Source organism: Stegastes partitus, unplaced genomic scaffold, assembly GCF_000690725.1.
Source record: "Stegastes partitus isolate 25-593 unplaced genomic scaffold, Stegastes_partitus-1.0.2 Scaffold237, whole genome shotgun sequence".
In the NCBI taxonomy this organism is placed as follows: Eukaryota; Metazoa; Chordata; class Actinopteri; family Pomacentridae; genus Stegastes; species Stegastes partitus.
The window spans coordinates 345261-358996 of NW_007577968.1; the positions used below are offsets into that span (position 1 = coordinate 345261).

Below are 13736 nucleotides of genomic sequence, written 5' to 3' on the forward strand. Positions count from 1 at the left end.
AGGTTCTGGATTGTTAAGGGTCGGATTATCGAGTCACGACTGTATGTTTTAAATATTGCAGGGAGTAATTTACTAAGCTATTGTAAGCAGACCTCTGGGTGAAAACATTGCGTGTTTACAGCCTAAACAGATGCAGCCGTTGCTCTTCTGTTGTATTTCTAACAAAGCAACTTTTCGACGAGCGTTTGCTAACCCACACTTGCTGTTACCACGGCAACCACAGCTGTCATCAACCAGGACCGAGATCTCAACGATTATAGGGATTATATCTGAAGAATAATGCAACTGGTGAAAAGACCCACTGTTGGCCTTCAGCCATCGGGATGTGTTGCAGCATCTTGCATAGATTGTCTGGGGACTTGCATAACAAATCATGGGAAGCAGTTTAAGTATTATTTGCCCCGACTGACAGAAAAGCTAAATGGTTTAATCTAAATTGTTTAATTATATTACATGGATTTTTTTCAGTAATGATCAGATCACTGAAAAAAAGCAATATTTCAAGAATACTCTGAGAAAGTTTTCTGCCACAGTAGCTGTGTTTCTGCGTATGAAAGGAGTTACGCTTGAATGCATGTGAGGTGCAGGTGTATCACTCAAACACTGGGGTGTGTGTGAAGGATTTTGTAGTTGCGTATCTGAGGCTATTCTGGCGTGATACGAGTATTATTTGAGCATTTTAGCTCTGCGTGAGTGAGCCAAAGACATGCAAAGACAACGTGAGGAATCTGGCTTTGTGAACACACAAGATTTACAGACATTAAACATTATTCATTTCAACAAATAGTCAATAAGCTGAATAAAGCGTGGGTTCCTCAGCCACAACATTAAAACCACTTCTATGTGTAGTGAAGGACATTGACAATCTCGTCACAATGCAATGTTCTGCGAGGAAACCTTGAGTCCTGACAATTCCTGTGGATGCTACCTTGACATGTACCACCCACCTAAACACTGCTGCCTGCAAAGCATCAGCAGCCTCCTACTGCGGTACAATGTGTGCTGTCCACTACAAATACTGCTCAGGAATGGCTCGCTCGCTCCAGCGTCTCCATCTGATCCAGTTTTCCCAAAGGTAAGCACAATCCAAAGCGGCCCAAAGGATCCAACACCAAGGACCCAGACGCCACAGGAGACCCCCTCCAGAGGTCCTGTGTCCATGCTCTGATGGGACTTACGCAACACTAGGCAGCTGGTTTTAATGTTGTGGCAGAGATAATATCTGTGCGCTTGGTTTTCAGTGCAGCAGCAGCCCACACATTCACTGTGTACTTTATAAACCTCAGCTGCCAGGGACAAACAGAAGGAGAAAGCACAGCAGAGACACACTGTAAGCACTGGAGCATGTTTATAATGTAGACATGCACAGAGAACTAAAACCGCTCACATGCTGATAACAATCCAATCTAACTACCCCTCGTCATCTATCACTTGCCATCTCTTTCACTCGGGCTGTTGTTTTTCCCCCCCAACCCTCCCTCCCTCCTTCTCTCTCTCAGAAGAATTAAACATATGAAGGGAGAAGCCACTTTGCTCGTCGGAAGCCAAGCAGAGATTGAGCGAGGATGTTATTTTCTTTCTGTTATCTTTTTCACTGGCAGACTGTGTAATGTTGATGGTAATTGGACCGAGTCTAAGAGGATGAAAACTCTCATCAGAGCTTGCATCACAACTGTGCCAGATTTAAGGTTTAGAGCAAAGTATTGCAAAGTTTAAGAGGAAAGGAAACTTTTCAATTTCACAGATGTTTGATAAAACGCACAATTCAAATCCAAATCCCATTGTTGTTTGTTCACGTACAGTATCAGCAGCCGGCCGTGCGTGCAGGTGCGCGCTCAGGTGGTCTGATTACCTGTTGTTGAGGATTACAGGAAGCAACAGGTCCTGAAGAGGGAGCCATTCGTCTACTCTACACCTCCCGGACTCGCACATCTCCTACACACAAACGCCAAGAGGATCAATTACACACACACACACACAGGCACATTCAAAGAAGTCAAAGAGCTGGAAATCGGCATCTTTGGATCATTAAATGCTGATGTTCTAGTTAACTGAGTTTAGAAGATTACACAAAGTGTCTCTTATTAATTCCATCTTTTTGTTTTGGCTGCAGTTCGTTTCTCCATTATTAACGGCAATTTACAAGTTTCCAGTTTATTAGACGCACCTCGCTGAAACTAATGCAATAACAAATTTACTATCGATCCGACTTCCAGGGAAGCTATGAGGCACAACTTGCAATCATTTTTTGGATTCTGTAGTTTGCGGTGTGCCGATTTGTCACATTGACAATAACAAGTCTCGAGTGAAGACAAAGTTAAAACAAAACAACCATTTCAACACTCATTTGTGGCAGCAAATTAAGTTAATCTACCTTTGAATGTCAGCGTGATGTATAATAAGGTCTATTGTTTGCGAGCACCCCACAAGGCAATGAAGTGTTATCCTTTTACGTTAAAAACAAGACTTTTTTTTGTTCCGTCTTTTGTCTTTCCATCTCAAAAGGGAAATTAAATTGCTTAAAGTTCCTGTTCACAGTAATATCTAAGACCGGTGATGAGGTGTCGCAAAGAACGCTGCTCCGATTTTAAGGTCACAAGCCAACAAAGTTTGGGAACCGGTGTGAATAACAAGCAGATCTTTCTGAATATGGTGCACCTTAAGAGAAAAGGGCTTGGCAAAGTGGATCCTCACACATCCTTTTGGTCTTCGCCAGAGAAAGGACACCATCCACTGCAACACGGACCTCAAGCCAACCTGTGAGGATATGTAAAACACACACACACACACATTGGCAGGAGTGCTACAGGCAGCGAGTTAGCCATTATATCATAATGAGGTCTTCGCCTTTAGGAGGGACATTCCAACAGCAATACCACTAATGAGCAGGATCTATGACGAGCACTAAGATAAACAGCCAGTCTCGGAGTGTGTGTGTGTGTGTGTGTGTGAGAACTCTGTGTACAGCACTGTGTCTGAATGACAGAACAAAATAATGGGGCGAGGACCTGATTATCACAATTAACCGACAGCAACACCCACTCTCCAGCATCGCGTCAAAGTGCAGACAACAGAGGGCAAGATTAATGGAGACTAATAGACATCGCTGCTGCCTGGGAGGAAAAAAAAAAAAATGAAATGTAGACCTCAACTAATCAACCAATGCTGGGCAGTGAGAAATTAGAGCAAATCTGTGAAAGGCTCTCAAAGCAGGATCATCACTGGCAATTTTGTTTTTCCTCTAGACCGAGCCTTTGACACTGTCAGCCTCCCCTCAGAGCAAAACGGAAAACTGTGCAGCTACCGCTGATCCTGTGAGTCTCAGCCGTGTCAGAAACATTGATAGTCAGTGTGAAATAAGTTAATATTAATGGACTCGGTATTCTTTTTCTACTGTTTGGTGGACAATCATTCTCTTAGTTGTGAAACTGCAGCTCCTTTTGGATAGAGTAGTGCTGCTTTGCATTCAGTGAGTTATGCGGTCCACTTGTTTTTTTTTTTGGACTACATTTGGTTACATTTGAGCAAACTGGCACCATTAAAAGTATGCTAATTATCTATTGGCAGGTCTTGTTTGCAGATCATCCATGGATGCACAGACAGCTATCACCGGATACAATGACTGGATTAGTGAGATACGGAAGGAAGACGAAAAATATGGTGATTTTCAAGCAAATTCTGGACGTGTTTTCCTGTGATTTCTAAGCAGATGCATGAATGTGTATAGGCGACAGACTATGGCGTTAATCTGGAAGTGTTAGACACGCTGAATCTACAATCATGTGTGAATCATACCTTTGTGTTCAGATCTGACTCAAAATATAACCGTGTGTACTGAAGGTCCAGTAAAAAATCTGTTCTCTTTGTTTTTTGTGCGCTCTTATGACTTTGGAGCCGTTCACAATGAGCAGCTGCCTCTCAGTACACCAGGTTGATTTATTTCCCAGAGCTGCTTCTGCTGAACTCTAAAATGTCTCAGTCACAAGCAAAGGACAACAAATGTCCTGCTGTTGGCTACAAGAGTGAACACAAAAGTCTGCATGCACCGACAGCATCTGAGGAACTGAAGACCCAGTAGAATACTGGTGCTACGGATGGAAACGGCAGCAATAGGAAAATCCTGAGTGTCCAGTGTTAGTCTTTGGGCTAATGTGGCTAACGCTACTGTTACAGTTCAAGATGGTGGAAACTGATTTAAAGCCATTAAACCAGGACTGTGTGAATTACTGTGTCTGCTGGTACGGTTCAGTGTGATCACGTTTGTTGGCTTCTTTCTTTCTGCTCTCTTTAATACAACTTAATTCCCCAAAAAGCTGTTCACATTCACATATTCTTCTGTGTCTCTTGTCACACATAGAACGTGTCTGGAACAGTGACTGAACTGCTACGTCCCATTAGGACCACATATTAGCCAGCAGTCACTTCAGAGCCATTCCACTCCTACAGTACTGACTTTCTAATGTTGTCTGACAAACTCAGCAGTCGTGCCGTGGACTCGGTGATATTTTGATCAATCAGAGCGAGTGTTACGATGTACTGGTCTCACACAGTCAGTCACACTCGTGTCAGCCGCCATACAGTCAACTGTTTTGCTGCACTTTGTCAATCACAGACACCCCTACGGGGGTGCGGACAGCAGTAACTCAGCTGCATTTAAAGCCATAGACGACACTGAAACAGTCCATTTAGAACAGAGAGAAAACCTGAGGTTATACAAATGTGGTGAAATAAAACATCTTTGCAGCACGAATGCTGAAAAACTTCCTGTGGACATGCAAGACTTTCATTAATTTGCTGAAAAGGGTGCACAATATGGGACCTTCAACATACCTTAATTGCCTCGATGAGCTTTAGGACACAGAACCAGCTGCTGCTCCGACTGTTGACCACGTTGATTAGCAGATCAAATCAACTAATCAAGCCCCGATAACTAACCTATTATTTTTTGTTAGAACGCTGACATGCACCTGTTCTTTTCACCTCGTGCAGTATCTCTGCCTCACATTTCATCTCTCCTCTCACAGGTGAAAAACTTCTGTTCTGGAGTAAATCTGTTCAGCTGCTCCTGAGGACATTACAGTTACAGATGGCTTTGTTAAGTGTGTGCTTGCAAGTGTGTGGTTACACGCATCCACCTGTACGTCGGTCTTGGGCACACAGTCGTAGGAGATGCCCACGGGGACCAGACTGACATCGGGGACAGATCTCTCTTTGATGAGCTGGATGATGCGAGCCAGCCACTGGCCTCCCTGGCCCGACTCCGACGACACGCCGACGCTCATGGCCTGGCCCTCATGTAGCAGCTCACGTACAAGCTGAGGAGGGAGGGAAGAGGAATGAGGAGAGAGAAAGACGGCAAAGCCAAAGGTCTGAACACTCCTGGCAGTGGGGGAGCAATTAACATAAAGTGCCTCCCATGCATTTTTAAAATATACATAAGCAATATAGCAAACCAGACCTTGGAGGGAGCACAAATGGGCAGGAAAAGAGCGCGTGGAGGGCAGCCGAGAGAGGACAAGTCAAAATTCATGAAGCTGGCAGGATGAAAAGCAGAAACAAAGCGAGGCTGTAGGGGACACTTTATGACATTCAGAAACTTCCTTTGCCCCAAGTCCTGTTTCCCCCTTCCAGACGAGGAAAATTTAATTACCGCTGAACAACAACTAAGCAAGACTACACTCAATAAAGGCCTATAAGCACTGATATACAACCCATAAGTCAGCCTGCTTTCCTGTACGAAGCCAGTTTGCTAAGCCACATGAAACAACCAAAAAGTAGTCCCTCATAAACAACCTTGTTTTGTTCCACCGTGGCTCTAATCTTCTATATTAATTCAGCTGTTTTATTGAGCAGTATAATGCAGGATTGATCTCAAAGAAGCCCGTAACTTCTCCAAATGAAATACGTCTTTAGGCCAACTGATATAAAACACAAATAGCTTCCTTCTACATAAAAATACACAAACACGCTGATGATGAACAGGTGCTGATCACTGATAAAAATAAATAGAGGCACTTTGATAAAGGGTATAAAACAAGAACTTTAATAGATGCAAGAGAAGAGAAAGAGGATGGGAAAAAAAAAATACAGACCACAAAAATCTCCAAAATAAAGGGAGGAAAAAAACACACAAACTACCTTCCAATAAAAGAGAAACAACCTGCTCAGAGCTGCCAAGTGCACACAATCAAACTAACCACCATTCTTCTCGCTTCCCAACCCTCTGCTCATTGCTTTGTCACTCCAGCCAACTCCAAAGCTGCAATCTCTGTGGCAAAACTCGAACCCCTTGGTAATTTTGAGAATGAATAGAAAGCGGGATGAGGCTGGGGATGAGCGAGAGGGAGGAAAAGACAGGTTGCATTCTGATTGAGAAGCCGACTGTGATAACACTTCACCGTGGAGTGCAATGAAAAGTGTCTCTATGCGAGTGAGTATGAATTGAACCGAATGCACCTACGCTAAAAAGCCAAATTACAACGATAGGTAGCTTTTGCTTACCCTGCAATTTCATATAATTACCTGCTGTTTAGGATTTTTTTAAGCAAAATGCATTAGCTACATTCTGTCTGATTCACAGCCCGGCGGCTCGTGTTTGGTTTAATGCAACCATGAGGGCGTTTTATTGTCGGTGAGGAAGTGGCTCATGTCACATGAATATGGCTTTTTTTTCCTGTTGAAGGTGACATTTGCATTTTGTCATTTAAGGAGCTTTGCAGAGAGTATTGTACCTAATTGACACAATTAAGTGACTTAACAAAATTTTAATTGGGGTTGGAGACAAAAAATAAAAGATTTTGAGTCAAGTTTGGGGGCTGCAAGGTGGATCACTGGTGACCATCGTTGCCTCGCAGCTAGAAGGTCGCCGGTTCGCGTCCCGGTGAGGACATCCCGGATCCTTCTGCATGGAGTCTCCATGTTCTCCCCGTGCAGCGTGGGTTCTCTCCGGGTTCTCCGGCTTCCTCCCACACAGTCCAGAAACATGTTGAGGTTAATTGGTGATTGTAAATTGTCCGTAGGTGTGAATGTGAGTGTGCTTGGTTGTCTGTCTCTAAGTGTAGCCCTGTGATAGACTGGTTACCTGTCCAGGTGAACCTGCCTTCACCCTGAGTCAGCTGGGATAGACTCCAGCCCCCCACGACCCTAGTGAGGATGAAGGTGTAGAGAGGATTGATGGATGGATGGAGTCAAGTTTGGGCAGTGATTTACAGAATAGCAGCGTTGGTCCATCAGTCGGTTCAACGTTTTGGTGCAAATTTTAATATCTCGACAGGCATTTGATGTTTTTTGTCTCGTGCCACCGTGACGTTAACAATTGCTTTGCATCAAATGTCTCAACAACTACAGAACAGATTGCTGTGTGTGCAAATGTGGGACAGACAGTCATGCTTCCCCACCTGAGGCTAAACTCTGATCACTTCAAACTCAAAGACTTTTCGTCGACAAACACCTTCAAGTCAAAAGTTTTACTCGACAGTAGCATGTTAACATACAGTGAAAGTCAGATCTCTGTTCACCTTGATCCTAACCTGTTACGGTGATGTAGGACTCGCACCTGATCTAATAGCTGATTGGTTTAGATGTTGACTCAACAGCATCATGTTTGACAGAAAAATTTCATCTAAGTTGAATTGGAGATATTCTGTTTGTGTAATTTTGAAGGTTTATTCTGTAAACGGAACACATGCTGTGCAGCTGATGGTGATATTTATCAGTCAGAGGGGCTGAATACTTTCAGATTACACATCATAAACTGCCTGCGATATATATTTCTAGCATATTGCACATTAATGTTAGACTGATTTAATTCTTGGAGTGTTTAGCGTCACGGTGGGGGATGGGAGGATTCTCAACATAACATCTGTACACATGTTGCTGCCCTGACAGTCTGAATATCTGACACATCGATAAAGAAAGCTTTTATATTGTATTTCTTTCTGATGTATTTGACTGTTTATCAGTGTTTTCTATTCATGTATGTAGCTTGAGAGAGACAGATCTGCCCAGCTGATTCATGTAAAACGGAGACAGAACCATGAACAGAGATCACAGACCACCCGTGGAGCACTTTAATACACTTCCCTGTCAAAATTGAACCTATCAGAGGCTGAGCACAAACTCATATATGTGCCTAATAAGACAGCTGTGTCTGAGAATCACTGGAATGACTTCAGTGATTAGTGAGTACGTCTCAACTCAAGCAATCAGCGACATCTTGCAGAAGTTATTTGAATTTAATTCAATTTCAATTGTACGTACGTAGCGAAAACTCACAACAAATGTCTCACGGCACTTCCCATTGTAAGGAAATTATACAGAGAAACACAACAAATCCAAAGTTTCCTCTGGACTCCCTTTGAGCAAACACTCGGCAACAGTGGGGAGAAAAAAAAAACTCCCGTCTAACAGGAAGGAAAAACCTCCGGCAGAAGCAGGCCATCTGCTGCGATCAGCTGGGGTTAGGGTAAAGGACATCAAAGCACAGCAATCACCGCAAATACCTGAAACTTCCACATCCTGCCCCTTCTTAACCTTCCAATCTTCAAAAACATGAGACTTACAGAGGTCACGACAGGTGAGTACAGAGCGTCCATCTCAGCATCTTGCTCAGTCAGAGCAGAAGGCGGCAGGAGGACGACACCGACCTTCTGCAGGATTGATCTGGAGAATAAATAGAGGAGAGTGTCGCTCAGGCATCAGTGGCCTAATTTAAGAGACTCGGGAGTGACTGTGCACATTTTCCCTGTGTTTAAAATAAACCGCCCGGCCTAAATACGGCGCTGTGAGTAAAAGTGATAAATTCAGGATGTGATTACTGGCAACGAAGGTGTCTGCGCTCGTCGTTGCTGCAGTTCGACCTGCTTGGCAGCGTCTACGTGGCTGTGTGTGAGCGTACCTTAGGGAGGAGCTGTTCATCTGGAGAGGATAAACAGTGTACGGCACTCTCAGGTTGTGACAGAAGAGCACGAGAGGGATGAGAGCGCAGTCCGCGGCGCTCTGACGCACATGCACGTAAACCAGCGGAGATCCCTGAATTACAAAACACAAGCAGATTCACATAAACAAAATTCCTCACGTTGTCGTTTATTACGGCAAACAGGCGTGAACCTGTGCAGAGATGATGCACGGATCAGGCAAGTGTTAGAGTGATTTAATCTGGACCGTGATCAGGCCCCACAAGCTTCAGATATTATCAGCGGAATGGAATGTCGAGGAAATACATTTATCATATAAAACTGGCAAATCTTATTAAAGTCCTATTATTTTTACACCTAAATGATTAAAGATTGAGGAAGAGGTTAAACACATACATGGGGAGTGTGTCTAAATGGCTGTACTGTAAAATTCGACACGTGCCACGAGTAATTTTTCTTTTTTTTCCCCCTCAAGGTCAACAACAGCTCTATTATATGCTTTGTGCTCCTCTATCTTTTGAGTAGCATTTGATTACTTTTATCCCAGCCGATGATAAGCTACTGTCGCAAACTCAATTATATATATTGAATGAAGTAAAGGCGAGATAAAACACAGTTGTGCATTTCATAAGGTCGCTACTGTAAAAAAAGGGTTCGCAATCATAAAAACATGTAATTATCTCAAGCACTTCGAGGTTCTTCAAACACAATCATTACTGTGTTTTCTTAGTCTAACACCCGGGATTCTTACCGAAGGCTGCCAGTTACATGGATGGTATGTGAAGTAGTTTTCATCCATTGTTTTACATGCAATTGATTGAAACAGTTAAATTCAGGCAGATAAGTTTAGAGATGTCAACTTTTATGGACTGCCTGTAAATTATACAGATTGTTGCCCCATTTAAATTCATGCGATTATATATCCATCCACTATCTATACACCTTAATCCTCACTAGGGTCATGGGGGGCTGGAGTCTATCCCAGCTGACTCAGGGTGAAGACAGGTTCACCTGGACAGGTAACCAGTCTATCACAGGGCTACACTTAGAGACAGACAACCAAGCACACTCACATTCACACCTACGGACAATTTAGAATCACCAATTAACCTCAACATGTTTCTGGACTGTGGGAGGAAGCCGGAGAACCCGGAGAGAACCCACGCTGCACGGGGACAACATGGAGACTCCACGCAGAAACATTCCGGGTGTCCTCACCGGGACACGAACCGGTGACCTTCTAGCTGCGAGGCAACGATGCTAACCACCGAGCCACCTGGCAGCCCCCAAACTTGACTCAAAATCTTTTATTTTTTTGTCTCCAACCCCAATTAAAATGCAGTTAAGTCACTTAATTATGTCAATTAGGTACAATACTCTCTGCAAAGCTCCTTAAATGACAAAATGCAAATGTCACCTTCAACAGAATAAAAAAGCACTATTTTTGTTACACATGTGACACTCCCACAACGACTAAAACACGCCCTCGTTTTTGCAATAAACCAAACGCGACACACCGCCCCCAAAAACACACAAAAAAGAGAAAACACATGGCGCAAAAAAAAATCATAAACAGCAGGAGAACATGCAAACTCCACGCAGAAACATCTCGGATGTTCTCACCGGGATGCAAACCAGCGACCGTCTAGCTGCGAGGCAACAATGCTAACCACTGAGGCACCATAACATATGTGTGGTAACAGTTCAGTCAGACGGTCCCCTGCAGCCTTCGGCAGATTGTCTTGTGATATAAAGTTCCAAAGCCTAACTTCAGCCTTTATCATGTTTGTCAGGCCATTGGATTTGGGACGCACAAACGTCATCATCCGTGGCTGATTCTCTCTCTGATTTATATCCCTCTGGTGCGGTTTGGACTTAAAGCGTTGCTTTGCATCGGACACACCGTGAGGTCTCACACACAGATTCTGCAGCGTATGTATTCTCTTCTTTGGCATCACGATGCGACAGTCAAACATCGCTTTCTGATGAAGTGTTATTATCTAATATTTTGCTGACATTTAGAGAGCCGATGGATTTTCTGTTTATCATACAGATTTTTTTCCATTGGACGATAACGGAAACGGTTCACATACATGCAAGTCATGACAAAATGCCACAAGCATGCTTAAGTCGCTTGCGTAAAAATTTACAGGCGGAATAAATGTCAGATTACAACATAAAGACACAGATAAGTGGACCATACATGTGAAAGTCAACACAGACACTCTGACTAAAACGAGAACTCACTTTGTCACAGTCTCACATATTAAAAATGCACTCAGACAAGCAGAAAATCATCCAGAAGAAAGGACGTCATTCTTATGCTGCCTGAGAAACTCCTGTCCTGATAACTAGTTGACAGGACGTACTCCAGTACACGCCATAAGCACGACGAGAACATTTATTAGTGGTTTGGGTTCCACTTAGGAATTAAAAGACTACATTTCTGTGAGATCGGGGCTAAAACTAAAGACACAGATCGCAGACTTTCATTCATTCTGAACGCCTGAAACAGCAGCTTGGCTCAGACTTGTTTACTTGTGTTTATTTGTTCAGCCATGTAATTACAGTTGTGTCGTCGCTAAACAACTGAAAATAATGAGGTACGACGCGGCAAAGAGGACGAAACCTGAACTTTCTCAAGTCTTCAGACATTCAGATGTTTTCACTCGCTGAAAATATCCTCGCAATTTTTTGTTTACCTTGAAATGTTTTGTTGCAGATGTGTACAAACAAGGCTGTAGCTGTTTACCATCTCATTAGGTGGCTGAGCGCAGACCTAATTTCACATCCCGAGTCAAAACATCACAGCTCTCCGTGTGCAAATACAAAGTGTACTCGCCACGTTTTGCAGGACAAGATGATACCCGTCGGGGCAGCCGCTAAAGAAGTTGGTGATATTTTTATCCACGAACGCACGTGTGCAACCGCAGACGGTCGTACCTCTTGCGAGGCTCTGTGCAAAGCCGACAGATGGTTGAGGTTAACTTCGACGCTGCAGAACGTGGAGGAAAACATCTTCAGCATCGCCCAGCATACGAACCTAGTCGAGAGGGGATAGTGAGTAGAAAGGTGTAAAGAAAGAGAACAGAGGAGAAAAAAAAATAATGGCAGGAGATAAGGAAAATATCGGGACAATATATAGAGAAGTAACGGACAGATAGCGGCGAAGTAAAGACAAAATAGCTGCAAATAATCATGCCAAATAAATACAGCTTTCGCACAGGAAGTGAGGACAAAGTTGAATGTGACAGCGGTGGGGTGAAAAGGGATGAGGATAAGAGATAAAACGATGACACAGGGAAGCAGCGAAAAACAGAAAGCGATAAGAGTGGGAGGAGAGACAAAAGCCGAGGCTGTAGGAGACGAGGACGGGAGAAAGAGGAGATTTTACAGAAACTACAACAAAGCCAGAGTGGTTTCTCTGGTTCATAACGCCAGAAGTTTCCGCTCCATTGCACAAGACAAGTATGGAATTTCTACCACGGCATGTAACACAACACCTGACAGAATCATAACATTTCAGCTTAAAAATACAACATCGTTTTTCACCGGCACTGATCAAAGCGGGCTGCGTGTGGACAAGTTCATGCCTCAGCAACTGTCAGTCATCTTGAAGACCATGATGGATAGTCCTGCATCTCTAACTAGAGCCGCATTTGAAGCAATCTCACTAACATCCTGCACGTCCGGCAGTGTATGAGCCATTTCTGTCTTTGGCTCTTCAGGGGGATATCAGGGTTAGAAAGCAATTTTAAGCTCCCAGAGTTCCAGACCTAAATGTACTGTTCATTTCCTGCTCATAATTTCAGGCGACTGGCTGCTGGGTGCTTGGATAGGCACGAACATTTTCCAGTGTAATCATGAGTAAAAGTGAAAAAAAAGTCAAAATTACCGACCATTATGCATAACAAAAAAGGAACATTTTGGTAAGAAAGACAATATAATCACTAAGTGTTTTTTGCTTGGATGCTGATGAAAACATTAAATTGACTAAAATCAGCTAATTTTCACATTCTTGGTCATTTTTCAGTGAATTTGGCAATTATGGCGCGCCGTTTTGTTCCTCATTCCTATTCATGACGGATATGATTCCCACTCCAACTGGGCTCTTCTCCATAGCAACCATGACTGTGGCTTATGGGTGTATCATCGGCTAATACAACGAAAGCACCCGAGGCGACGCTGCGATACTCCGTCTCTTAATGCCTTTTTTATTTATCTAGTCTGTCTACAACATAAAAGATATAAAAACAGGTCATGGATACACACAGCAGTTAAAAAAGGGGACATTAATTGAATTTCCTGCATTTGTTGGGAACTTTTCTCAGATCTGACGCTCTTGTAAGTGTTCAAGGTACAAGGACGGGTTAAGTTCAACGGTGTCCCTGTTCATTGTAATTAAAAAACATCCAGCTGGCTGTTCATTAATGGGTCTTTAATCATTATGGGATGGCAATGGACCTCAATGACAAACATGAACAAGCTAGTGTTAGCTACACAAATGATAGAGTCATGACTCCATAATCCGACCCTTAACGATCCTAAACCTGCTATCCGACAGGTTTTTAGGAAAAACAAACAGAACCCATTAAAAACAGCCTTAACATAGCGACAGCCTTGGAGTCTGCCTCCGACATGACATTTAATGTCACCACTCAGGATAACGGCGTATTATCTTACTTAATGCTACATTCAGATTTCTTTGTGACTTCCTTCACGTTTCCAGTTCAATGCGACTTGTATGTGATCTGCTGTGTGAACTTCATACGACCCAAAAGTGTCCCGCATGCGCAGAAGAGGACACGACGACGTCACACG

General features: G+C 43.4%; 1 protein-coding gene across 1 annotated transcript in view; it reads right to left on the bottom strand.

Moving 5' to 3' along the window:
• Positions 1–13736, bottom strand: part of gpat2 (glycerol-3-phosphate acyltransferase 2, mitochondrial) — a 43177-nt gene that overhangs the window by 22404 nt on the left and 7037 nt on the right. Inside the window, exons 6-11 of the mRNA XM_008281572.1 lie at positions 11859–11958; positions 8897–9030; positions 8562–8661; positions 5130–5315; positions 2659–2757; positions 1853–1935 (exon numbers count right to left, since the gene is read on the bottom strand). Coding sequence (XP_008279794.1) covers positions 1853–1935; positions 2659–2757; positions 5130–5315; positions 8562–8661; positions 8897–9030; positions 11859–11958 — 702 coding nt within the window. The remainder of the gene's footprint in view (positions 1–1852; positions 1936–2658; positions 2758–5129; positions 5316–8561; positions 8662–8896; positions 9031–11858; positions 11959–13736) is intronic.